The sequence below is a fragment of the Citrus sinensis genome, chromosome 7 (assembly GCF_022201045.2).
Source record: "Citrus sinensis cultivar Valencia sweet orange chromosome 7, DVS_A1.0, whole genome shotgun sequence".
Lineage (NCBI taxonomy): Eukaryota > Viridiplantae > Streptophyta > Magnoliopsida > Sapindales > Rutaceae > Citrus > Citrus sinensis.
In genome coordinates this window covers 23,964,304-23,991,382 of record NC_068562.1, presented here as the reverse complement: position 1 = coordinate 23,991,382, position 27,079 = coordinate 23,964,304, and the positions used below count along the sequence as shown (strand labels likewise).

Sequence of the window (27,079 nt, the reverse complement as noted above, 5' to 3'; positions counted from 1 at the left end):
TACCCTCAAAGGTGTACCGAAGCACTTTTTTTAAATGAAAAAAATGCTATATATTTCCAATTCAATGAAAAACTAAAATCAAAGAGAATGACATTCAACGTGTTGTCAAACAATTAAGTATAACTAAAATAGTCAAATAAATTCTTAATTATTAATAATACATGCAAAATAAGAACCACAAACAATAATAAGAACAATAGTTATTGAAAAGTAAATCCGTAACAGAATATAATTCAACCACACCATGCATAGTTTCACCTTCAGCCTTAGTTGTTAAAAAAAAAAAAAATAGAAACAACATTAAAAAAAAATGAAACAGAAAATAAAATAAACCCATAAACATTTCGATAAGTCGTGTACCCTTTTGTTTCTTATAGACAATCTTTCTATTTTTGTATATCTACTTTGATTGGTGTAGTATGCCCTAATTTTGCATTGAAACTCCCTAGCTACTTCTAAAAAACTTTTCCTTATCTTTAGTCATTTTAATATTTAACCCCAAAAAAACCTCAAAAAGTTTACGAAAATAACACAAATCCAACAATATTTAGTAACTTAAATAACTAACCAATAACAAGATTAGTGGGACTTTATATAAGATAAACACACGTTTCTGTTGTCTAAAATTTTGGCTAAGGCCTAACTAAAACCGCGTATTAGCTCAAGTTGTTCCCAATTTAATTCACTTTCTATTGAATAAAAACTATTAATAACAACATCTCATAATTCTTTCTTCAGAAAAATCTCGAGTACTCATGGAGAAACACAATGAATTGAAAGCCGCTCTTGGCTTCTTTGGAGTCCTCAAAGAAACTTTCGAGCTCATCTTCTCAAATAAAAAAATCTTCTCTCAAATCACATTAGCCCTAATTGTCCCTCTCTCTTTAATCCTCCAAGCTAATATCCTAGTAACCCAATTGCTATCTTCCAAAATTTTTGGAAATAATGACAATATGCATCCCACATTCGATATTTTCCAATACTCTAACCTAAATTTATCCGAATTAAACTCCTTCAAAGGAGTCGCATTTTGGGCTTTGATCAAGTTTTCTTATTTTTTTTTCACATTAATCTTCTCCTTTCTTTGTACATCCACTGTTGCTTTTATCGTTTCATGCATTTACACCGGAAAAGATATTAATGTGAAGAAAGCATTTTCCATTATACCAAAAGTCTGGAAACAAGTACTTTTCACATTGTTAATCAGTTTGTTCATTGTTTTTTTCTATGACGTTGTTTTTGGATCTTTGCTTGTATTGACATTAGGGTTTCTTTTTAATGGGCCGGCTATTATTGCTGCTGTTGTTGCATTGATCTTATTCTTTGCGGGATCGCTCTACATTACCATAACTTGGCATTTGGCTATCGTTGTTTCGGTTTTGGAAGAAAATGTTTATGGGATTAAAGCAATAACCAAGAGTAGATTTTTGCTAAAGGGGAAGATTGGAATTGCAATGGGCATGCTCGTTATTTCAGGTGTTTGTTCTGCAGTAATTGATGCAATTTTTCAAAAGTTCGCATTACGTGAGTTGTTGATTCAAAATGTTGGAATTAGGGTTGGAATTGGAGTATTTTGCTTCCTTTTGGAGTCGCTGTTGATTCTTTTTGATCTTGTTGTGCAAACGGTTGTCTACTATGTCTGCAAGTCTTATCATGCAGACAGTTTTGCGGGGGAGGCTTCTCATCAACAGAAGGTTATTTATATCGAAGAGCAAAATCTTGTTTAGAAGGATGTTTATTTTAAAATTATTTAATTTTAGGATGATGAACGACATTTAATTAGTAGTAATCTTTGCTGCAACTTATATATTCAATTAAAAAAGAGATGTGTTAGAATCTGATTGTCTAGGATTCTTTTCTTTTCAGTTAATTAACAGTCTTTTTCCTTTTAAATTTATTTATTTACTGCTACATTAGAAAGGGTGGAATAGATTTATTTTTCTAAGTAATGCATCATTCTAGCTAGATATGGACGTAAATAGATCTGGCCTCAAAAATCACTTATCAGTATTACAATCGAATATATAAAAAAGATCGAAAAAATATGCAAAATAAACATTACCTGTGGGTCAATAATCGATTTTCGTTTTTTGACGTATAGATTTGGATCAAGAGCTGCAAGGCTGCTTTTTCCTGCAATTCATAGATTCTCATAGGATGAAAAAATTAAAATTGATAACAATTAATTTGTAAGTGAATAAGAAAAATTAAGATAGTAATAAACTTCTTATTCTTGTTTAAGTTATTGAGAGGGCTTGACCTAGATGTAATAGGTTAGGGCTCCGGCGACGACTCACGAAGCCAAATTGGCTCCGCCTCTTACACCTCCCACTAAATTCCCAACAAATTACCAGACATTCCCAATTGTCCTTCAGTAGCTGCTTGCCATTAGTTTCAATTTTGTACCTTATTATCACCGTCGTCTAATAAACGTGTTTGTTAACAAATCACGAGTTGATTCACTCCTCACTTGCCGTTTAGAACATGGAAAGAAAGGAACGAACCCAAAAAAGTGTAAACCCTAGAATTGCCATGACGAGGCCATGGTGGAATTCCCTCGAAGAAGATGATGAATGCCTTGATGAAGAAGATGGGTTTTGTAGCTACCGAAATAAAGTTTTGTGACTTCAGTTTTAATTCGATTTGAAAGAGGGAACTAGGCTTTTGGATTCGATGAATTCTAAAGGATGGGAACATGTTTGATAACCAAAAAAAAAAAAAAAAAAGAGGAACCTGTGAAATTTTCCAAGTATTGGATAAGAGTGCTCTAGACGTTACCGTCAAGAAAAAAATATAGAAATAAAATTAAAATTAAAAATAGGCATTACTGTATTATCAGCAACCTAGCGTAGTGAAAGTTATTTTTCAACTACTGAAATATTAAATCGTATTTTTTTATTGTACAATAACAATCAATCAAAAATTTAAATTACATTTTTTACTAATTTATTAAAAGTTAAAAAGTAAATATTTAGTTAATAACAAAAAAATTAATAGATACATAAATAAAATATTATTTGATTTCGATTATCAAATTTAAATAATTTAAATACTAAAAAAACTCTATTAAAATTAATTTTTAAGTAGTTTAGTGGCATAATATTTTCTATTATTTAATTTGATTTCACTTAATGCAAAATAGTATTACAAATTCTTAAACCCACTGTAATAATTCTTACCGTATAATTATTATATTCAGATTTTGCATACCAAATCCTAAAATTTTGAATCAAATTATTTATATAAAAAACCACTTATTATTTGAAATTGATTGCTTTATTATTATTATAGACATAAAAAAATGGTGATAAATGTAACCAACAACGTGATTTCATAACATACCAAGAAATACAGTATTGAATATAAATGACAATGAACAAGAAGAACGTTGTGGTGTACTTTTATTAACAACATTAAGATGAAACTTTTAAAAACGAGCTTAGTTTATAAATTATCATTTTATCTTTAAAATCCACCACAATCATAAAATTATTATAATAATATATTTAACAACGCGCGATGAAATATGTTGTTAAAATTAAATTTTTAGCAACACAATTTTGAAAAGTTATTGAATATCAGATTCTGCAACGTCACAACACACATTTTGTTAAATTCTTGTCGTGTTATCTCCTTTTTCTTGTAGTGATAAAGAATAGTCACGTAGTTTAAATACTTCGAAGGGTAGTTTAGTCTTTTTGCACTCCTTTTCAAATTCATTGGTTCGCGTGGCGCTTTTTCCTAGTAAATAGCCTGTAATAGTAAACGTTAACCAATAAAAATGGGTAAGTTTTAAGGACCTCTCCTGAGGTTTAACGCATTAACAGTCTAAGAGAACGTATGACCGTAATTACACAAACCTCTTTTGGCGTTAGTATAACGTTTTGTATATCTTTAGTATTTGTGGGTAAATTTGTAATTTTAAAACAAACTTGAAAAAATAAAAATTAAACAAAACCCGAGATCTGACTTTTGCTCACTGATACACATCAATACCCAGTGGTTATTAGCTTCAATTTCTCTTTCATGAACTTTATCATGAACAAATGAAAAATAAACAAAACCGAGGATCCGAGTTTTGCTCACTGATACACATCAATACCCAGTGGCTATTAGGTTCAATTTCTCTTTCATGAACTTCATCATTTTCTTTTTCATTGAACCAATTAACCAAACAACAACCATTCTCCAGCACCAAACGCTTTAACGTAGTTGTTGTAACCAATAAATGATCTTGCTGTTAACATGAATATGTTAATAATATTGATTTTGATGATAACAAATTTTATATGGTTTTTGACAAAAATATTGGAGCTATTTCTTAATAAACGAAAGCCCTTTTAATCATTGCCTTATTTCTTCATAAAAGATGGATTTTCAAATTAGAAAGAGATTCTCTGCAAAAACTTGTTTAAAATTGCAATTCTGGTTATAAACGGTGAACCGTTTATTTAAAACGGTTAACCGATTAAAGGCAGAGAGCTACACATTTCCTAAACCTCTAACCGTTTATGAAAAACGGAAAACACAAAAGATGGGGAGGTTACTGGAAATTAACGGTAAACCGTTTTCTTTTAAACGGTTAACCGATTAGCACCAGAGAGCAACATATTGCCTAAGCTCTAGCCGTTTATGTTTAACGGAAAACACTAAAGATGGGAAGGCTACTGGAACCTAATGGTGAACCGTTTATTTTAAACGGTTAACCGATAACGTCCAGAATTGAAGGTTGTCCTCCTCTGGCATTGATTAACGATAACTGATAGGGCTAAATTATTTTGCAGATTACTGAAGCCAAACGGCGAACCGTTTATTTTAAACGGTCAACCGATAATATCCAGAGAAGCCACTTCCTGCAATCCCTTAACCGCTTAATGAAAACGGATAACTGATGTTCATTTTGCAGGTTACTGGAGACAAACGACGATCCGTTTATTTCAAACGGTTAACCGATAATATTCAGAGAAGCCACTTCACGCAAGTCCTTAACTGTTTAGTGTAAACGAATAACCAATGTTTATCTTGCAGCTCTCTGGAAGTTAACGGCGAAAGGTTAAGCCTAAACGACTAACCGTTTATTTGAAAATTGGCCCAACGGTAACTTTGACCAGCCTAAACGGTTAACCGTTAATGGTTAACGGCGAACAGTTTTCTGTCCGACAGTTTGTAACGGCTAGATTTTCAGCTCCAAATATAAATAAGCTCATTCAAATTCAAAGAAGGTTGATCACAACACGACCATTTGAGCTAATATTCGAGAATACAATCTTCATAGAGCTTAGAACACATTCTTGCTTCATCTATTCACATATTAAGCATCATTGTGTAATCTTATATATTGTGAGAGGCAAAACAGTTTGTAATCTTTTACTTTGAGTGATTGTAAGTGTTGAGATACACTTGGGTTAAAAGATTGGGGATAATCTCTTGTTGTAAAGGTCCATTGACACCTTGGAAGTCAAGTGTAAGCATTTGAAGCCTTGGAGGCTTGCTTAGTGGAATCCTCAAGCTTAGAAAGCTTGGAGGCGTGGACGTAGGCGAGGTTGGCCGAACCACGTAAAAATCTCGGTGTTTGAATCCCTCTTCCCTTATCTTTTTATATTGTGATCATCTTAATTGTTATTGCCTTGAATTTGATTTATAATTGCATTGAGATTTTCTTTAATAAATTGAATAATTTTTTAGAATCCCAATTCACCCCCCTCTTGGGTTGCATACTTGTATTTCACTTGCAAACACCCCCGCGAACCATGACGGCAGTCAACCACCACTAGTTCCTCCCTGTACTACTAGAAATCCACCTCCTGTCCCGTCTTCCCGCCAATCAACTCAATCAAGTTTGTCACATTCCATAATTGAAAACAAAAATCTAACCGATCTACCACCAACTTCATCTTTGTCGCCTCCAACCACCGCCACTCTCCGCCATGCTTCCTCAAAACAGATTTCAACCTCTGTACCCTCTTCTCGCCAGCCATCTCATAATAAAAGTTTTAGCGCTTAAAACCAAAATAAGAAAAACCAACCCCAAAAGCCCATCCAAATCTAGGCGATCAGGGTGCTTTCCCACCATTGTCAAACTCCCCTCAACAACTTCATCGACTGCTAATCCACATCAACAGAAACCATGCAATCTGTGCATTTCACCAGCTTCACCACATTTTAAAGCAATATTGGTAGCTTGATTCAAATTTTATATATTATTATTTATTATTATGCAATGTCAATTCTTTCTACAATTAATGGGAATCTTGGTCTTTCTATGTGTTTTGTGATGTTGGCGACAATATTCGTCATCCTTATTTGATGACAAGGGTATTTTGGAAATTTTAGCAGTCCACTAACAGTCAACGTTACAAAATACTAACGCCAAGGGAGGTTTGTATAATTACGGTCATACATTCTCTCAGACTGTTAATACCCCAAACCTCAGGGGAGGTCCCTAAAAATTATCCCAATAAAAATTGAACATCGCAAAATCCATCAAGATTCAAGATAATTTTTGTGGATGGGAAAGCCGAAAGCCCGTTTGTGATAAACGCTTTTATCTAATCTTTGTCAACACAAGAAAAATTGAAAACTATTGATTAGTCGAGCCGCTTTTATCTATCTACCTCAGAGCATCTCTAAAAAGTTCTTTAAATTTTACTCTTCAAATTTTAATTTGCTTACTGATATGGCAAATAAGTGTATAGAAAAATATAATCCCCTCCAAAACACTCACCAAATAAGAATAAATTAATATTATTTTAATCAAATCTTTCCAACTATCAAATTGAATTGTTATTATATTTTTTAAAAAACATAAATAATAATTATTGTAGTCTTATCTTTTCAATAAATAATAATAAAATATTAATAGAAGAGGGAGAAACTCACTTGTCAATATTGAAGAGTGGGAAACAAATCTTATTTGAAAAATCTAAATTAACGTATCTTTTGGAGTATTTAATATTGATATAGCTCTTCAAATAAGATTTTACTTCTTATTTGAATAGCGTGTAGGAGATGCTCTAAGTTATCATTAAGAAAAAGAAAAAGGCCAAAAAGAAGAGTTCAATGTTCCATTACATAAAGGTTCTGTACATCGTTTACTCTGTTGTGATGTAGTCAAAATTCTTGGCCATTTCTGATCAAGCCGCGTAATTATTGCCCATACACCAATCGCCAATCCTTTCTTACGGGGGGCAACTTGTATAAAATTATTGACTCCCATTGTCCTACTCACCATCCGCATTCACATCATTTTCCCTTTACATATTATATGTAAACAACTCATTATTCAATACTTCGTTGTTTCCAATCCATCCTCTTCTTCATCTCATCAATCTAAGTTCTTGAGAAAAAAAAATTCAGCAATGGAGGAGAGACACCAAGAACTGAAACGTCTCGGCTTCTTTGGCATCCTCAAAGAATCCTTCAAGCTCATCTTCTCACACAAAAAGCTCTTCACTCAAATCTCACAATCCCTTTTAATCCCCATCTCCATAATCCTCGAAGTCAAGATCCTCACTGCAATATTGTTCTCGTTCAACATGTTTAAGAACAGAGCCGACCCGGAAGATATTACAGTCTTTATCATCCCCCAATTCTCAACTCTAAACATTTCTTACATAGCCTCCTTCAAATGGGTAGCTCTTTGGCTTTTGTCAGAAGTCACCTATCTCATTCTCCTTCTAGTCCTCTCCATTCTATCCACAGTCACAATCGCTTACAGTACTGCCTCCATTTACAAAACAAAAGACACCACCTTCAAGAAGGCCGCGGCGGTGGTACCAGAGCTCTGGAAGCCAGTTTTGATCACCTTCTTATTAGTCTTCGCCGTTACTTTTGTTTACGATTACATTCTTGGACCAGTTCTCGGATTGATCCTTCGGCTTCTTTTTTTGAAAAGATTCGCCTTCTTAAAAATCGTCATCGGTGTGATTCTCACAGTCTTGTACATAGTAGTGTTTGTTTATATTACATTAATTTGGCATGTGGGCACTATGGTTTCTGCATTGGAGAATGATATCTATGGGGCGAAAGCCATCATAAAGGGCAGGAACTTTCTAAAAGGGAAGATGAAAGACTCAGTTGCTGTGTTTGTTGTGCTTTTAACGTTAGCAGCAGGAGTTGATGCAGCTTTTGCCCTCGTTGTTGTATATGGAACGATAAGAATTTGGGCTATCAGAATCGGAATTGGAATTCTTCTGGTGCTTTTGAAGTTGATGATGGTTCTAATAGGCCTTGTTGCACAAACTGTTATATATTTTGTGTGCAAGTCTTATCATGATGAGAATTTTGAGGATCTGTATGATGCAGCTGATGATCATAAGTTATCCTTGGATGTTCAATATCAGAAACTCACTGTTTAGGATAAACAAAATGATGCACGGCCTTGTATTTTTTAAGTTGTTCTTGTATCTTTAATGTAATTAATTATCAGTGTTTGCATATACCATATGCTTCATAATTTCATCGCTCTTATGTATTTGATCTGGAAGAATTAATTTCTCTAGTAGTTGCATGAAGTAGTTTGATATCTCTGAAAGAGGGAAAACATTGTAGTTGATTTAGAATTTATATTTTTTAATTTCGTTTTACCATTTTGCGCTTGGACAGCCTTGCTTTTGTTAAACGTTTTAATTCCGCCAGGGGCGTTAGCTAATAAACCAATCCTCACCATAGAAGATTTGGGTGAATAGTTTTTTGTGTCAGAAGATGAGCTTGGTGGATTGTTTGAGGATACCAAAGAAGCCAAGAAGCTTCAGTTCTTGCTTTCTCCCCATTGTTGAATTTTTTAGGAGAAGGATTGGTACTAGGAAAAACAATAAGAGAGGATCATAATCCTTATTAAATGGATTTGAATCCTCTCTAAATCTTTTTTTTTTAATCTTTATAGAAAATTTTGACACATGGCATTTAAAAAATTTCTAAGGCTAGAATTTAATTTATTTTTAATTTTCCTTATTAAATATCAAATCTAGCATTTCTTAGCCAACTAAAATTACAAACTAACAAAAGTTTAGGGCTTGTTCAGTATTGTTTCTGAATTAGTATTTTTTGAAAATAAAAATGGGAATGAAAAATGATATTTTGCAGTTATTCTATTTTGAATTTAAGTATATATCTAGTATCATTTTTTATATCTTGTATTTTAAAATTAAAAATAGTAATATGTGTTTGGTAATCATAATTGATAAGAATAAAAATAGTAAATATATGTTAGGCAATACTATTTTCATAAACATTTTTTTATTAAACAATTAAGCCATACTTATAAGTAAAAAGTATTTATTTAATTAATACTTTTTTTGGAATCTAATAAATAAGTTTAATTAATATAAAACATGAAATATTCTAAGTTTAATTAATATAAAGCAATAAATATTTCATTCACTGTTTTATATCTAACTGGCCATCACTATAATGACCAAACACAACAAGAGTACATATGAAAGTAATTAAAAAAAATACTAAGGAAACTTTATAAAAATAATCATAAAATTTTTGTGTTTTTTAAATTTGACCCCCTAACTTTTTCCTATTATAATTAGCCAAATATCAATTTTTTTTGTCCAAAGTACCCCTGTCAAACCATTTGTTGAAACCTTCTTCTCACTTCACCATCATCGGCGGTTTCATGTCAAATCTCTCCCCAAAATCATTCTTCTCGCGGAAATCTCTTCACCGCAATGTAATGCACTGTTGTCGGCAGCTTTTTGTCAAATTTCTCCCTGAAATCATTCTTGTCAGCCAAATCTCTCACCAAATGACCAAAATCACAGTGAACGATGGCTTAAATCACTGACATCAATTGTGCAGTGAAAAGAACAAGGTTAGCTATTTCCTTTTATGCTTTATTTCATTAGTTAAGAATGAAATTTTAGAGTAATATTGGTAGTAGTTCAAGAATTGATTACTGTTAAAAATTATATATTTATTAAGGAGTAAAAAATGTTATTTTGTGCTATTAATGTAATTTATATTTGTAATTATGTAACATATTGTGAATTTTTAATTATTTTTTAAATATTTGACTTTGTGTATTTTTGTGTGTTTATTAGGTAAAAATAATAATTTCACGCAATTTGGGGCTCCAAACAAATGTACGGATGTCAAATTTGGATTCCGAAAGTCCAAAAATTATGTCATTGTCGAGAAGAATCCGAGATTTTTATTGTAAATTTGTAAGTTTTTATCAATGTAGTAATTGTGAAATTATAAGTTTTTACTATGTTAGGTATGGTAACTATTAGTTAAATGTGTTGGATGTGCTTGAGTGGATTAAGTTAGATTTATGTTTTATTAGTGGGACAAATGTAAAGTTAAGATGTAATTAGTTTTATTTATTTGTGTAATGTAGATTAACCATGTATTAGTATAAATAGAGAGAGGGGGAACACACCTCTCCACACCTTCTCCTCTCTTATTTCCCCTCAAATTCTTTTTCTCATCTCTCTTTATAATATATTTTCAATCAATAAAATTAGTTTTATTTCAATTTTCAAATTTCATTTTTTTAATTATGTGTTTTTCAATTTTAATAATTTCTCTTATTTAAAAAATGTTTAGCTAAATATTCGTTGTTAGGGGAAGGTGAAACTCTTAGTAAAAATATGGTTCAATCAAATTCTATTTTTAATTTTATAAATTAAATTATTTTTTATTTAATTTTATCCATATTTTATATTTTGAAATTTTGATTTATTGTAGACAAACATGGGAGTTTGGTACAATGAATTCTTAATATCTTAGTATAAAGTATGGTAAACTGGTATTTTGATTTATTGTAGACAAATTAAGTTTTGGCACATTAAGTTCTTAATGCATAATAAAATAAATGGAAAAATAATTTTAATTTATACAATTAATCTTCTGGAAAATAAAATAAAAATAAAAAGAATTTGTTAAATTGTATTTATTACTAAGAGTGGATCTATAACCTTAACTAATTCGATTTCATAGTTTTTTGTAAATTAAATTGCATATTTTTAATTTAATTTTTATTTTTTTGATAAACTTAAATAAATAAATTAAATCATTTCTCCGTTGATCGACTTCGGACTCACCGAGTTATAATATAACAAGACACTCTTATACTTGAGAGTTAAAAATTATTTTTAAGTCATGTTAAGAATAACAGTGGTGGTTGTTGTTTAAGAGTGTGCAATGGGCTAACCACTACACAAATTTTGGGTGCAATGGGCATTTAATTTTGGTTGCAACAGGTGATGGCGATTGCACACCCATTGCACTAAATTTTTTGCAATGGCCAGTGCCCATTGCACCAAATTGGTGCGATGGACGAGAGAGGCAGCCAACATAAAAACATAGAATTTTTATAACAGGCAACACAGAGCCTGTCTTTTTGTGTAGGTTGTCCCTCACACCAAATTTGGTGCGATTACTAGTGTGATGAGCGCTTCGCATAAAAGCACAAATTGTGATAAATGGTGTATTCCAGTATACAATCTGTGTTTTTTATTCTAGAAAACTTCACTCGTATGTCTACTCTGATGTCATTGCAATGACCAGTATCAAAGCCAGATTCAGTCGCTTGGAAACTTCGATTTCAGAAAAATTCAGAACTAGAGCTTTGGTTATTGTCATAATAATATACTTTAAGTTAAAAGTAAACTGTCACTTTATTAATCATTTTAGAAAATTTTAATTGTTTGGTTTATTTGTCATTTTTTTAAGTTTATCTCCACATCACTCAAAAATGGCTGTCATTTTAAAAGAAAATTTGAAAATTTTCTTTCCATTTGTTCGAGGTGAAGAACTATACTTCATTTGCTTTGATCAAAATATAAGAGTATTTGAGAAGTACGTTGTATGACTCTGTAGGGTCCTCTTGTATTATTCCAATAGCAACTTATTTGGCTAGAGACACCTACTTGTATGATAACCAAGAACCATATCGTTGTTGTTTATCTGCTCTGATGTCATTTGGAGTGTATATCTGTTTCTTGTGAATAAATTTATCTGCAATACTATGATGACAACTACGCTCCTTACTTGATGAAGATCACTAGGCAACACTTCATTAGAACAAGTGTGTACATTGTCAACTCTCCTCACTACCTTAAGAATATTTTGCTCACTCAATTTTTTTTTTGCTAGAATATGTCATTTACATGATTCGGAAGAGCAATAGGCCTCAAAACATGTAGTTATGGACTGTACAATCTTGAAATCAAATTTATCTATCAAGGCAACTTTACGTAGCTCCAGTATTAACTAATTCTTCTCAGCTAACAACTTACCCACATTAATATCATCAAATTTACGGCTTTTAACCAAGTTTAGATCAATCAAGCTTGAAGGCAACACTGGAACAAAACCTAGAAGGGGTAAAATTCTATCCTCCTCCTCGAACGGGCCATTGAATGAAAGGTTGGTTGTCTATTTTATTAATAGAAATATCCTACAGACCCTCATCCTTGTCATTAAAAAGAATTTTGGAATGACTGAAGCCTCCATCATCAACTAGACTATTGAAATGAGTGTCCCTCATATTATTATATGTTCCACACAAACATTATACACTTTTATGTTGCTGATGTCATCAATAGGATTATTATTTTTGCATAAATCATTATTGTGCAATAGAGAGTAGCGTTTCTCTAACGATGTCATTAGTGTAATACCTTTTCTTTAACGTCTACTAGGGTAATGTCGTTGTAATCTATGGTGTCATTGTTGTCGTGAAGTGGAAAGTAACGTTATTGTAACGACATCATGTTTGGTAACACCTCTTCTTTAATATTGGGGATAGAGACATTTGCTTTAAAAGGAGTTTGAGTTTGTACAAGTGGCTTAATATCTTGGTTCAATAATCAAGGAAATGTGGTAACAAATAGGAATACATCCATAATTGACCATATTAAAGGCAATATGTATACAGTCTTGATCATTTTATTATTAAATATGTCTATAGGTAGTGAACATGCATGACAGATTGTGTTATTAGACCTCAAAGTTGTCTTTATCGTGACTATATTCATTAGTATTTATTTGCAAAACCTCATACACTCTTGCCAAAAATTGATCAAACATAAATTTTTTCTAAACTAAAAAAGTTGTATTTTTGGTATTCGCGGACTCTATACGACCATTCGCCAACATCTTCCGCCAATCATTATAAAACAATTGAAGCAAAATGAATTTATTAAACCTAAAAAATATTAAAAAGATAAAACAAACATAGTTACATATTACATAACATGATAAAGTGATATGCAATACATTTTATATAGATGGCGCACATACTGTGGTTATATGCGATAAGTGCCTGTCATACTTAATTCAAGTAAATTTTTGGTTCAGCCTGGGGAAAAATGGCATAACAATTTCTGAATTCCAATCGTCTCGTCGCATGCTTCAAAAAAATATATTATATGCTTAAAACATACATGTATAGCCTAAGTTATGATCTTTGGAAAGGTACATACTGTAATTATGTCCAACAAGCTACACGTCAGGTGTTTATCACACATAAATACAATTTATGTGTGATAGGCATCTGTTGCCCAGGCTGTCGCATATAACTTGAGCTTTGTTTTTACCTCAAGTTTCTATTATTTTCATTTTTTTTTTCAACTCAAATCTAAGTACTTTAATCACATTGCTTTATAAATGAAAAATAACAATATTTACAACAAAACTCACATCAATTTCGTACCAAAACCTTAAACTTAGTACACTAAAAATTTATATTATGTAAAAACATAAACTAACCTTAAGATGCTCTCCAATTGATAATTTTATATCTTTAGTTATGCATAAAGTGATGAGGTTTGTTGAGAGTGTTTAGGATGTTGAGGTTTACTGAAAATATTGAGTAAAACCTTAAATTTATAAAAGTGACATTGTTTGTAAATTTGTTGAAAGTGATAAGGTTTATTTGATCCAAAAAAAAACTAATATCTAACTGATTATGATCGGAAAAAGTTTGTGGAATTAAATTTAAAAACCTCAAAAGTTTTGTAGTTATTTATATAAAATTTTCTAAATTAAGTCCCCGCTCTTAGAAATTTTTCAATGCCACATCTCAAATCTCGTACAAATATTAGAAAGATCTAAGTCAAAGTCTCCATAATACAAGTATTAATGTGTTATGCATAGAACAGGGAATGGAATTATTTATTTCTTTATAATAATTTCAATGGTTAATAATTAGTTAGAATGGGTGGTGCGTGATCAATTCATCCGTACTTCCAATTTCCACCTGGGGACGAAGTCAGATTGGAGCTTAGTCATAATCAATAACAAAGAAAAGTCTGTAACGTCTTTCCTTAGCATAGATACAATTCCTCAACGATTTATTCCACGATGGAGATTGATATAATTATTCAAAAAAGAGTATTGTTAAATTGATGTAACATGTAAATTCATTGATAAAGAAATGAATCCAATTAATTTTATGAATATCAACAAGATGAACAATGATTAACTATGTGACAATTATACGATGTTGTCAAATAAGTTTTTAATAATAATTTATTTAAAAAAAGTATGCACCTTAAGTATTATTCTACGAAACATCAACAAAAATTAATGGAAAATTTTTATGCATTTTAACAGCCAATTACTGGCTTTGGTGAGTGACAAGGGAAAATAAATAAATAACTTTTTAATTAAAATCGACAATTTAAGTTGTCGTCTCATTTTTTTTATTGAGTTTTCCTCTCGTCTCATATCAAATCCAAGCAATCTGATACCATGTAGATAATTTTGATTTTTTAAAAAGCATTACCCATTTCATGTTTGTAGTACGAGCCACGCAAACTACTCTATTCATTTTTTTTTTTAATATGACTAAATAATGAAACATATAACTTAGTTTTTTAAAGTTGAAAAGTAAGTCAATATAATATAAATAATTGAACTATCAATCATATCATAAATGAATTTTTGTGTAGAAAATTCTAAATCTAAGCCCACATTATCAACGATGACTACCTAAATCTGACCCAAATTTATTTTTTGGTTCAAAATTTTATTTCATATCGGATTCATGTTTGGTTCACAAATTATGAAAAAAATTACCACCACTTATTAGAATTAGAATATGACAGGACTATTTGTGAATGAAACAAACAAGAATATTTTCTTTATGTTGATTTATTCTCCCTTTCTTGATATTTTGACTATCATTTATAATAAACATTATTTTTTGTGTATTTATAATAGAACTACAAATAATTTATATAAATATATATGTTCAAAACTTCAAATTGATGTGAGATAACAAATTTATTGGATCACTAAAATAAATTTTTAAGTAGAATAAAAAGATGGGGTTTGAAGAAAAACCATGGCCCATCACATAAATGCAGCTGAGCTGCAGCCAAACTTGCCACTATGAATTTTGATATATAAATTGTCAGTAACTGTAGAAATTCTTCTACATCAAAGACGAAATTGAACAATTATAAGATATATGATATGATCAATTTATACACACATTTGAATTTTGATTATGATTCCAAAGATACAAAATAATAAACACTGAAAGCAGATTCACAACCTAACAAACACACAAGAACCTCCATGATATGATTTATATATATATAAAGAAAAATTGAATATATCCTAAACAGGAAGTTTCTCATATTGGACATATATGGGTACCTTCTGATCATCTGCATCATCCAGATTCTCAAAAGTCTCATCATGATAAGATTTGCAAACAAAGTAGATAACAGTTTGTGCAACAAGGCCAAGTAGAACCATCAGCAACTTTAAAAGCACCAGAAGAATTCCAACTCCAATTCTGACAGCCCAAATTCTTATAGTTTCATATACCACAACGAGCACAAAAGCTGTATCAATTCCTGCTGATAATGTCAAGAGTACAACAAACACAGCAACTGAAGCTTTCATCTTCCCTTTTAGCAAGTTCCTGCCCTTTATGATGGCTTTCGCCCCATAGATATCATTCTCCAAAGCAGAAACCACAGTGCCCATATGCCAAATTAATGTAATATAAACAAACACTGCTATGTACAAGACTGTGAGAATCACACCGATGACGATTTTTAAGACGGCGAATTTTTTGAAAAAAAGAAGCCGAAGGATCAATCCAAGAACTGGTCCAAGAATGTAATCGTAAGCAAAAGTAACGGCGAAGACTAATAAGAAGGTGATCAAAATTGGCTTCCAGAGCTTTGGAACCGCCGCGGCGGCCTTCTTGAAGGTGGTGGTCTCTTTTGATTTGTAAATGGAGGCAGTAGTAAAAGCAATTGTGACGGTGGAAAGAATGGAGAGGACTAAAAGGAGAATGAGATAAGTGATTTCGGACAAAAGCCAAAAAGCTACCCATTTGAAGGAGGCTATATAAGAAATGTTTAGGGTTGAGTACTGGGGGATGATAAAGACTGTAAAATCTTCGGGTTCGTCTCTGTTCTTAAACATGTTGAATGAGAACAAAATGGCGGTGAGGATCTTGACTTCGAGGATTATGGAGATGGGGATTAGAAGGGCTAGTGAGATTTGAGTGAAGAGCTTTTTTAGTGAGAAGATGAGCTTGAAGGATTCTTTGAGGATGCCAAAGAAGCCGAGGCGTTTCAGTTCTTGGTGTCTCTCCATGGCTGAAATTTTTTATGAAGATAGTAATCAGATTTGATGTGATAAGAATAATAACACGCTGTGTGTATATATATATTTTATATAGAGGGAAAATGATGTGAATGAATCATGGATGGGGAGTGCAAGTGGGACAAAAATTGAAGCTTTTAGGCAACTAAGGACCGGAAAGTTGAGTCAATACGCGGCTTTGGTCAGTTAGATTAGCCAAGAATTTTGACTACATCAATACAATACGAATAAAAGTGGATTTGGTTTTGTCTTCTAATTACCCAGAACTAAATAATTTCATTGATTAGAATGTTTAGTCCAACGTCAGTAGTTTTAATTTTTAATATGCTATTTAAAAAGACATCAACTCCATCTTGGGATTATTAAATTCTGCTAGCTATAAGTGAATGAAAACAACACTTACGATGTGGTTATATTTTAACCTATTATCCTTTTTGGAAATTATTGGACAACTGAGTGGCACACAAGATTTTTCTTTGGTAGCACACAAGATTTTTCTTTCAATTAATGCATTCAATCAAGTGAGGAGAATAATTTGAGTAATAGAATTTGGACTACATATAAACTTGCATATGACACTAAAGACAATAAATATTTTATTGATTTCATTTTTTTCTATAAATGCCTTCATTCTATTTTTCATATACAATTTTGTGGGTAAATGGCATTCCTCTAATTTGAGATCAAGAGATACTTGTTAGCTGGTAGCCGCAAAATCACTTTCCACATCAGCCATCACTATTGGTCAACAGCTCATCGTTCCTAGTTGTGGGCTGGCGGGGACCAAATTTAAGGGTAATTTTTAGTGACCTCCCTTGAGGTTTGGTGTATTAACACATAGATGAAATGTATTGCTGTAATTACAGACACCTCCCGTACCGTTAGTATACAAATACATAAAACGTCAGTATAAAAGGATAATTATGTAAAAGCATATTTTTTAAAAAAATATTTTTATCCGATAGACAAAAAATTTGACCAACTTGCTTGCCCAGCCTTGACCAGCCGGCCACGGCTCCACCAGCAGCCGGTTGTGGTGCTTTGCCACTGCCGGAGTCCCCTCTTCGCGCTGGCAACCAACCCCATTCACTGCAGCCTCTGAATTAGCTCCGTCCACCGCCAAATATTAACCCAAGAGCACGGCTTGTCTCACAAAAACTAATACCCTGCCGTCGCCACTTTGGCCATCACCGACGCCATCCAACTGCCGCTGCCATCACCCTTGAGCCACTGATGATGATTCCAACTCGGATTGACTGGCATGACACCCCGCCAATTATTATTTTGCTTTGAATCGTTTGTTTTGTTAGTCTATTCACTTGAAAAGAAACCAGCCAACAGTTCACAAAAGACCCAACCAATCACAATAGACAATACTCCTATAATAGTAAACCCACTTTCCCCATCGGTGGAACATAAGAAATTAAAAACTGCTTCGTTATTGTTATACAATATACGCTTACACATGGACACTGCAAACGCAATTCGCTCAACGGGTCAACTCAGCTCAGCTCCAGCTCCAGCTCCAGTCTGCGACAGAGCCTCTTTATACCCAATACACACCATCAAAGCATCAATGACCATTTTATTGAAGTGAGTTTTCAAACATTTTGTTGATTCTGATGCCGCTTAGTTGGAGATGGAAGAGAATATTGAGATGAGGAGCTCGGGTCGCCTTGGCGTCAGATCCTGGGTAGTCAGAGGGACTGGGGGAACAAGAGATGGCATCGGATACTCAGAAGATGTTGAATTAGCTGCTTATCTCAGTGCTATGGGTCCAGATCCAGGTGGAGGTTCATAGTTGCCGCTGAGCTTTTCCCGTGGGTTCTGGTTTATTATTTTTGCGAGAAGGTTATTTTAGTAATTTTAACAGTCCACTAACAATCAAACTAACTGATAACTAATGGTAGGGGAAGTATCTGTAATTACAGCAATACATTCTATCTAAATGTTAATACACCAAATTTCAGGGGAGGTCCCTAAAAATTACCCCCAAATTTAATCGGCATCCTAGGGCCCAAGGCTTGGTGCAGAGATCCGTGAAGATTATAAGAAGGGTGGCCTACAACAATATTGGGCTCAAAAGTCTATATTAGTCCATCTTGATCCTTGTATTGTATAGTAATAAAATAAAAAGCACAAGGGTCACCAAAGTTATGATGATAAAGCTTTTTAATTATTTGAATTGCATGAGAACCTTATTACAACATAAATCTTTGTATTTTTGCAAATCCCAAGAAGCCTCACGCAATTTAAGTTACATTCTAAAAACATATCACAAAAATATAGTTACAATAAAGGTGTGTTTATAACATAGAATTATAGGTTCGTTTGGAACAGCTGTGCTGTTTGTTTCAGGGGATATTCCCCTAAATTAAAGTATGGAGAGCAGCTGCACTGCCACAGCGCAGCTATCCCAAACGCTCTATATATGATATTAAAATATTGTTTACATTAATTACATAATTATATAATTTATATGATATTATCAATTGTGTGTTTGGCAAAATATGGGAGCTCATTATGGTGCATAATAATGAGCCTAATATAATGAACCACACTGGACCATTTAGGCGCATTACACAAACCCAAGGATGCGTTAACTTTTGCCACTCAATTAAGGCCAAAGTTAATGCCTCAAGTTGAGGCAAATGTTTTTTAATTATTTTTTATTTTTATTATAATAAATCAAATATAAAAATAAATTATATTCTAATATTAGTTTATTTAATAATATTATTTTTTATTATACTATCATATAATATTATATTCTTATATTATTAATTAATATAAAGATAGTTATTTAATATAATTGATAATGAAATGATAATAAATTTAAATGATATTAATTTAATAATTAATATAATACAATGTAACACTAAACACTATATAACATATTAATACAATGTTAATGTAATGTAGCAAAATACAATACAAGGTACTAAATACTCCTTAAGGGAATCTTTAGTTACAAGATAAGGTACACTACATTGAAGTATATATTTTCTTAACTTTTTAACTTGTCCCTCACTTTATTGAAGTAATAGATACTTTTATTATAAAATTATTCTACAATCTAAGGCCTACAATAAGTTTAAATTCATACATTTATAACACAATTAATAGATTTATTTTATTAAGCCCAACATAAAAATCTGTGTCAATTAGAGGCAAAACTCTATATCCCCCTTGTTGAGTGTTAGAAAATGCATATTTATAAAGGAGAAAACCATCATTTTACATTTTAAGTCTTACTAACAACCCTTACTTTTATATATTTAACCTTCTTGTGATTTAATTACATGTGTTTTATTTTAATTAAGTATTTTATGTATTTTAGGGGCATTATAGTCATTTCACAATAAAGGAGAGATCAGACGGCAAAACGGACATCACTTTTGAACTCAGGACGGTCGAAAACCTTAGGAGGAGCATAAAAGGAAAAATGGCACTATTCACATGTACGGTACTATTCACGTGTACGGTACTGTATACGTTACTGTTCACGACACTGTTCACATAGACGGATGATGACGTGGCATTGACCGATGATGTGGCATTGACTGATGAGGTGTCACGATCCTGTTGGACTAAAATTCTTATGTACTGTTGATGGTGACGTGGCAGCATATCAGTGGACGAAAAATCTCGCGTACGGTGCATGCATCACACAGGATTATTTTCAACCAAACCGCGTTACTGTTCATCCGGGTCAAACCGCGTTACTGTTCAAAGTCGGGTCAAACCGTGTTACTGTTCATCCGCGTGGTCAAACCGTGGACTGTTGACTGATGACGTGGCGCAATCCTGAGCGTCCAAACTGTTTTTAATCCGATGGCCATGATTTACTCCATGTATCTATAAAAAGGGGGCCTCTCCCCCCTAATTTGATATCTCTGAATCCATTTTTGGGATCCATTTTCTGTAATTCCTTCTCCATCTTGTATTTTCTTCGTATTTTAATAAATTTCCATTTTGCCCCTAGTTCAATTATGAGTGGCTAATTTTCTTTCAAGCTTGGGTTGAAGGTGAAGTCTCAACATGTGTCATGGGCTTAATTTGGTAAATTTACTTTCTCTTCCCCTCTAATTTTTGTGGATGTTTTGACTTCTCGTCGACAAATAATACTAATCTTGTCTAGATACCGCCTTGGTTACACCGGCTCTCTAGTATAAGGTTATTATTATTTGGCACGATAAGCCCTTAGCACCATATTGATTAGAGCGTGGTTCATGAGGTGTGGATTCCCCCCTCATGATTTAATTGGCATTAATACGGATTATTTAGCCCATGATGCATGTTGATACGGATCCAGATACCCAAGTACGTCAATTTAATAGATTTTCTCTTCAATTTATTCTCTCCATTGCAATTCCAATTTTAGAATTTATTCTCGCCATTTTAATTTAAGTATTAGCATATTCCAAATCATTTCCCCCATAAATCCAACTACCCATTTACAAAATTAATTCTATATATAATTAAAATCCACCTCCTCGTGGGATCGACACTCGTCACCATTAGTCTATACTACAATAGATTCGTGCGCTTGCGAGTACATTAAAATTTGCACAACACCCCTCCCCTCTATATAAAAAAGTATGTTTAGTCTCACTAATATTGGAGTAGTTGTATCTACCTCACCAACATTTATGTTGAGTTCCTCACAAAGTGAGTTAAACTATTGTCTTCAATCTTGATGGTCAGGGCATCAACTCACTACTAGATAACAAGTATAATAACCATGAACCCTCTTTCAAATACAAGATGTTTTTTAAGGCAAATAGGAAGTTAGGAAAGTTAAAATTAATAATTCGTCCTTACCTCTTATAAGATTCAAACATAAGTGGTTAATAAAAGAAAGAGCAAATATTTTCCGACCATTAATTTTTCGCCATCTCACACTAATTTTTTTTTTCTTTTGCAGATATCAACATGGAGTTTATAAATTGCATTACTTTTTTACTTTTCTATTAACATTGTTAGAAGATCTAATCTACCGGAATATTGATAAAATAAATATTCTACCCCTGAACATAAAAAAAAAAAAAAAACCTTTTTAACCCTAGCTAAATAACCTAAAAAAGTTTTCATTTTTAGTTATTGGGACCAATGAGGACTATAAAATTAGCTATATTAACTCATCAAACTTATTATTTTAAAGATATAAAATCTTCCAAAATAAGCACCCTAACTAATTTTATTTGTAGTTCATTTACAGCGTAAAAAAAATATTCACATAATCCATCCTGAATGACATATCTTTGACAACAATAACAAATTTTCAACAACAACAAATCATCAATAGAAACAATTATAATTATTCAAAATACATTTAAAATAACCATAAAATCAGTTATGAGAAACTTTAAAAATTATAATTTTTCCCATTATTAAAAAAATAAAACATAAATCCAGTCATAGAGAATTTAGAGTTTATAGTTTGTTCTCATCAATTCAAGACAACAACATATTCCAAAAATATTCAAAATTAACAACCAATAAATAGTATTTTAACAATCAGGGACAAAATAATCATTCTATTAATATTCTGATTTATCTTTTATGATGTTAGTGGAAAAGTAATGATATATTTTATAAGTTTCTTGTGGAAAATTGTAAAATAAAAAAAAAAGTTGTGTCTTTTTTATGAAGTACGAAACATTAAATCGTAGGTAAATATTTACCCCAAAATAAAACAATCTCAATACCACTCAATCAAATCCCTATTTATCGTTACGTAGTAATGATATAAATCCCAACATTTATCATAAAAAAAGATTTAAGGACACATACTATGAGAACTTAAATTAGGCTATCCTTCGTTTAAAATCTTACGACTCCAAAATAAAAAAGAAACGGAAAAAAATAAATAAATGTGTATAAAAAATAAAGCACGAAATGTTGTTGCTTGTGGTTCAATATTTAAACTTTAAAGAGATCATGTAGCACATATTTCAATTTTACTCTCGCTTTCAGCATTAACACCGAATTATTCTGTATGTTAACATGTCGAAATCCCAATAGAACTTTTTTTAAATAAACGAAACTAATAACAATTACAGCACTGCGACGACAACGATCGCGATCTCCATTTTCACCTTTTTCTGTGACCACAGTGAACAGATCCTACTTTTGCCTATCGTCTTTGTAATTCATTCATCAAATTTCAGGTATTTCGACCCCTCACTCTCTCCGTTTTTTTTTTTATTTCCATGCACGTGCGTTCACTTGTGGATATGTGTATGAATTCCGATCTTAGTTATTAATCACGTTGAATTATATGATAAAAATCGAACTGGGATCCTCCAATTTTGGCATATTTAATTGATTTCCACGATTCATTTGACTGTTTGAGTAATTGGGTTGTTTAATTATTTTATTTTTATGCTAGGAATAATGGTAATTTGTTCAATTTTGATTGATATATAGTGCTGTTGAGGTGGTGGTGATTTTGGGGTTTGTGGGATTTGGATTTTGGTGGCAGTTTTTGAGAAAGAGAGTCAAATTTAGATGGATTCATCATCAGCAAGTCAGCAAGAATTTGATTACTTGTTCAAGTTGTTGATGATTGGAGATTCTGGTGTTGGTAAAAGTAGTCTCCTATTGAGCTTCACTTCTGACAACTTTGAAGAGCTTTCGCCCACTATTGGTAAGTGTTACACGAATATGTGCAAAGGAGTGTTTAAAATTGCATTTTGTTAATAGCCTTATTCTCCTTTTGCTTTCTTGCGTAGGTGTCGATTTTAAGGTGAAATATGTTGATGTTGGGGGGAAGAAATTGAAACTTGCAATTTGGGATACAGGTAACAACAAATGCGTGCCCCATATATTATTTGATGATGTTAAACTGCGTCGTATTTGTGCTATTTCCTTATATTGTGCCTCATCATTGTGTTAGGTTTTCACCGTAGCGGTGAAATTGAGTTGTTATTAAATTACATTGAACTTAAGATTTGCATTATTCATCTTATGTTTTAAAACAAATTGCAGATTCTAGTTATACACTGATTTATTGCTGCATTTTGTGAACTTGAAGAGATATTTTTGAAAACCCAAAAATACATGATTGTTTGTTTGTGACTTTTAAGTGCTTATGTTCAATCTTGTTGAGGACACTGGCCATTTGTAACAACATAAAAGCACATTTCCAAGATAAGATGAGTCTGTTTTTGATTTGTGGGTTTTTATGTTGCTATATCTTAGCTAAAGAGTTTGGCTCTCTACAGAGAAAAGGTTTGTTCTTGGCCAACTCTAACTTACTAGTGCTGAATGTTTGATTGTGCAGCTGGTCAGGAGAGATTTCGGACATTGACTAGTTCATACTACAGGGGTGCACAAGGCATCATTATGGGTATTTAATTTCATCTTTTTAGTGTAGTTACTTTGTTTATTTTTCAAGGAAAATTTCTGGCTAATGCCTCATTGAAGAACATTGTTTAATGTTGAATTAACCTTTTCCAATGTATAGAGCATCTTGACTCTGTCTGGGCTTTGTAGTAGCGATTTCATATTTTTCAGAGATTGGCTTATCCAAAGTAACTACACTTCTTTTTCGTTTCCTTTAAACTTATTTTAATCCCTTCCTTTATCCATACAAGTTCTGAAGTATACAACTGTATTTGCACGTTTTTGGCTGACATTTTAATATCTCCATTTCTTTTTACTAAATGATACAGTCAGTCAGTCGTGAATAAATGTTTATCTACATTAAACTTATCTGATTTTTGGTTAACTTGCATCATTGTGCTGTTTAGTTTATATGATTTTCTGATTACTTAGACTGTGAAAATTGATAGTTTGGTTTAAATTGCAACAGTTTATGATGTTACAAGGCGAGACACATTTACTAATCTTTCTGATGTATGGGCTAAGGAAATTGACTTATACTCAACAAACCAAGATTGTATCAAATTGCTCGTTGGAAACAAAGTTGATAAGGTATTGTTTCAGTGCTTTAACCACTGTCCTTCCTGTACGGACTGTATTCTTAAGTTATTTGTAGTTTAAATGCTTTAATATTTAATGCTCCGTTTCAAAGAAAATGGAAAATCAGTGTCTTGGTTATGGATGCAGAACCCACAGAATGGGTACTGTGTTCTCTTTTAACCATATTTTTGCTTAGTTGTTGATAGTCAAAATTGCCTGTTACAAGCATGCATATGCTCAAAGTTTCTAGGAGTGGGGAAGGTTGGATCTTTTCATATCCTTCAATTTTTTTTGCATGCTTAAATGGAAATTAAATACAATTTCATGCTAGCATGATTAAGAGGATTGTGGAAGTGGGAGAGAACATAAGAGGTCAAACTGACTGTCATTCAATAGTCGCTATATTACTATGTAACCGTTGGATTAGATGTACAAAATTCGTTCTTCATTAAAACTCTTGTATGAGCAGCTTGGGGACAAAATCTGTTATGGCATTCAAAACTAGAGGTTTTAAGGAATTAATTTGAGGCAACTAACATGCTTCTTCTCTATTTTTGTATGAATTTGCACTTTAAATGGTGTGATCTAGGCTCTTGCCTTACCTCTTGCTGTACAACAAGAATCTCCTTTCCTTCTCTCTCTCTCTCTTTTCTTTTAATCTCTCTGTGCGCTTCTAACCTCCCACTTTTTTAACAAATTAATTTGAGGCAATTAACATGTTTCATGCTTCTCTATTTTTGTATGAATTTGCACTTTAAATGGTGTGATCAAGGCTCTTGCCTTACCTTGTGCTGTACAACAAGAATCTCCTTTCCTTGTCTCTCTCTCTTTTCTTTTAATCTCTCTGTGCACTGCTGACCTCCCACTTATTCATCCTCTTGCTCTCATTTTGGCATGTATATATGTGAACTTGAGTACTGTAAGAGTTTGTATAGTCTGGCTCATAATTTGTTACATTTGTTGTTGGACTCAACTCTAGGCATGGATGTATAAATTGTTGTGTGCCATCAAGGTTTTGCTGCATAGCTAAACCATTTTTCCTTGCAGGAAAGTGAAAGGGTTGTGACAAAGAAAGAGGGCATAAACTTTGCGAGGGAATATGGATGCCTTTTTATTGAATGCAGTGCTAAAACTCGTGTCAACGTACAGCAGTGCTTTGAAGAGCTTGTTCTAAAGGTATGAAAAATAAAAACTGTATTGGCCTTGCTTGAACTCTCGTATTGTAGGGTGCTCGGGCATGGCTTAAATTTTCTTTCTTATTCTTCCTATTGCTTAATATGTTTAACTTTTGCTGCAGATTTTAGATACACCAAGCCTCTTGGCGGAGGGATCCAAAGGTTTGAAGAAGAACATCTTTAAACAGAAGCCACCAGAAGCTGATGCAGCTGCAAGCGGTTGTTGCTGATTCTTATTACTTGCTGAATTTCCCTCACATCACGTCCTACCCTCTAACTTAAGTGTGGTCTTTCCTCTTTTAATCCCAAAGAAATTATTTATTTTATTATAGTTTATTATGAACTGCAGTGCTGATTACATGTAATATAGTAATGCTGTGATTCATGCTGCCTCTCCAGACTCATTTTGTCGACATTGAACAACATTTCATTCCTTTTTTCAAGTCTTGAAATAGTCACTGATATGGCCGTACAGATTTGATCTCCATTTGCTCTTAAATCTTACAATGGTAATAGAGGTGAATTTGAGTGAGAATGTTGGATTATTTAAGTGATTTTATTTAATAGGTCCATCAAAATGTTTTGATTATATGCTATAGAAAATTTAGTCTGATGACCCAAATCTTCTCGATGAACTTCTCAAAATTCGACAAAGTTCGAAATTAACTGATGCATTAAAAACGAATCGAGAATTGGACTCGATTAATAAATGAATATTATCTACAAAAATAATAAAATCAAACAAACTAAAATGTCACATATCTCATTTCATTCATGCTTTCTTTTGGGAAATTTACCCATTTTACCACTTTTTTTCTTTTTATTATACTCTCAGTTAATACTTTATTTAGCCTTATAACTTTAAAATTTTTAAAATTCGTAAAGTAAATAAAGTAATTTAAAAAAAGCAAATTTTAAATGAATTAAACTAGTATTCCAATCGTATATAACTTATTTAATAAATGATTTAGAGTTTTGTTTATTAAGTATATGAAGTCTTACATTTATTAATTTTATATCTTTTCTAAAATATGCTTGTTTATTTTTTGTAACTTATATATAATTTTTTAAACATTTACATTTGAATAGAAAAAATAAACTTTTGTAATATTTATTTGACTGGAAAAATGTTTGAATGATAAAGAAATATTATATCTTTAAAATATCTCTATTAATTATACTTATTTCTTAAATTATAAAACCTAATCTTTTTAGTTGTTTTGACTTATATGACATAAATGTTAAACAACCACGCTCAAGATGTTTTTTATTGATAAAAATAAATAAAATGTCACTTACATTTAGTTATTAAAAATAAAATGTCATGCAGATGTTTATATTTAGACCCATTCAGACTTTAGTTAAATTCAAATCTATTCATATTTCAG

General features: G+C 32.1%; 3 protein-coding genes across 4 annotated transcripts; 2 read left to right on the top strand and 1 right to left on the bottom strand.

Annotated features, from left to right (window-relative positions):
* The first annotated feature begins 7,358 nt into the window (after positions 1 to 7,358).
* Positions 7,359 to 8,357, top strand: LOC107176394 (uncharacterized). Its single transcript, XM_015528830.1, has one exon. It carries the CDS (start codon positions 7,359 to 7,361, stop codon positions 8,355 to 8,357), a length of 999 nt encoding a protein of 332 aa, XP_015384316.1.
* Positions 8,358 to 15,582: 7,225 nt separating this feature from the next.
* On the bottom strand, positions 15,583 to 16,578 carry LOC107176395 (uncharacterized). Its single transcript, XM_015528832.1, has one exon. The coding sequence runs from the start codon at positions 16,576 to 16,578 to the stop codon at positions 15,583 to 15,585; it is 996 nt and encodes a 331-aa protein (XP_015384318.1).
* A 5,917-nt stretch (positions 16,579 to 22,495) lies between these two features.
* Positions 22,496 to 26,178, top strand: LOC102615344 (ras-related protein RABC1). 2 transcript variants are annotated; one of them, XM_006464947.3, is made up of 7 exons: positions 22,496 to 22,760; positions 23,075 to 23,239; positions 23,325 to 23,393; positions 23,876 to 23,941; positions 24,407 to 24,528; positions 25,564 to 25,692; positions 25,814 to 26,178. In XM_006464947.3, exons 2-7 carry the CDS (start codon positions 23,101 to 23,103, stop codon positions 25,919 to 25,921), a joined length of 633 nt encoding a protein of 210 aa, XP_006465010.1. In that variant the 5' UTR covers positions 22,496 to 22,760; positions 23,075 to 23,100; the 3' UTR covers positions 25,922 to 26,178. The 2 variants fall into 2 exon arrangements, with proteins under 2 accessions (XP_006465010.1, XP_006465009.1); XM_006464946.4 differs by having other exon boundaries at positions 23,020 to 23,239.
* The last annotated feature ends 901 nt before the right edge of the window (positions 26,179 to 27,079 follow it).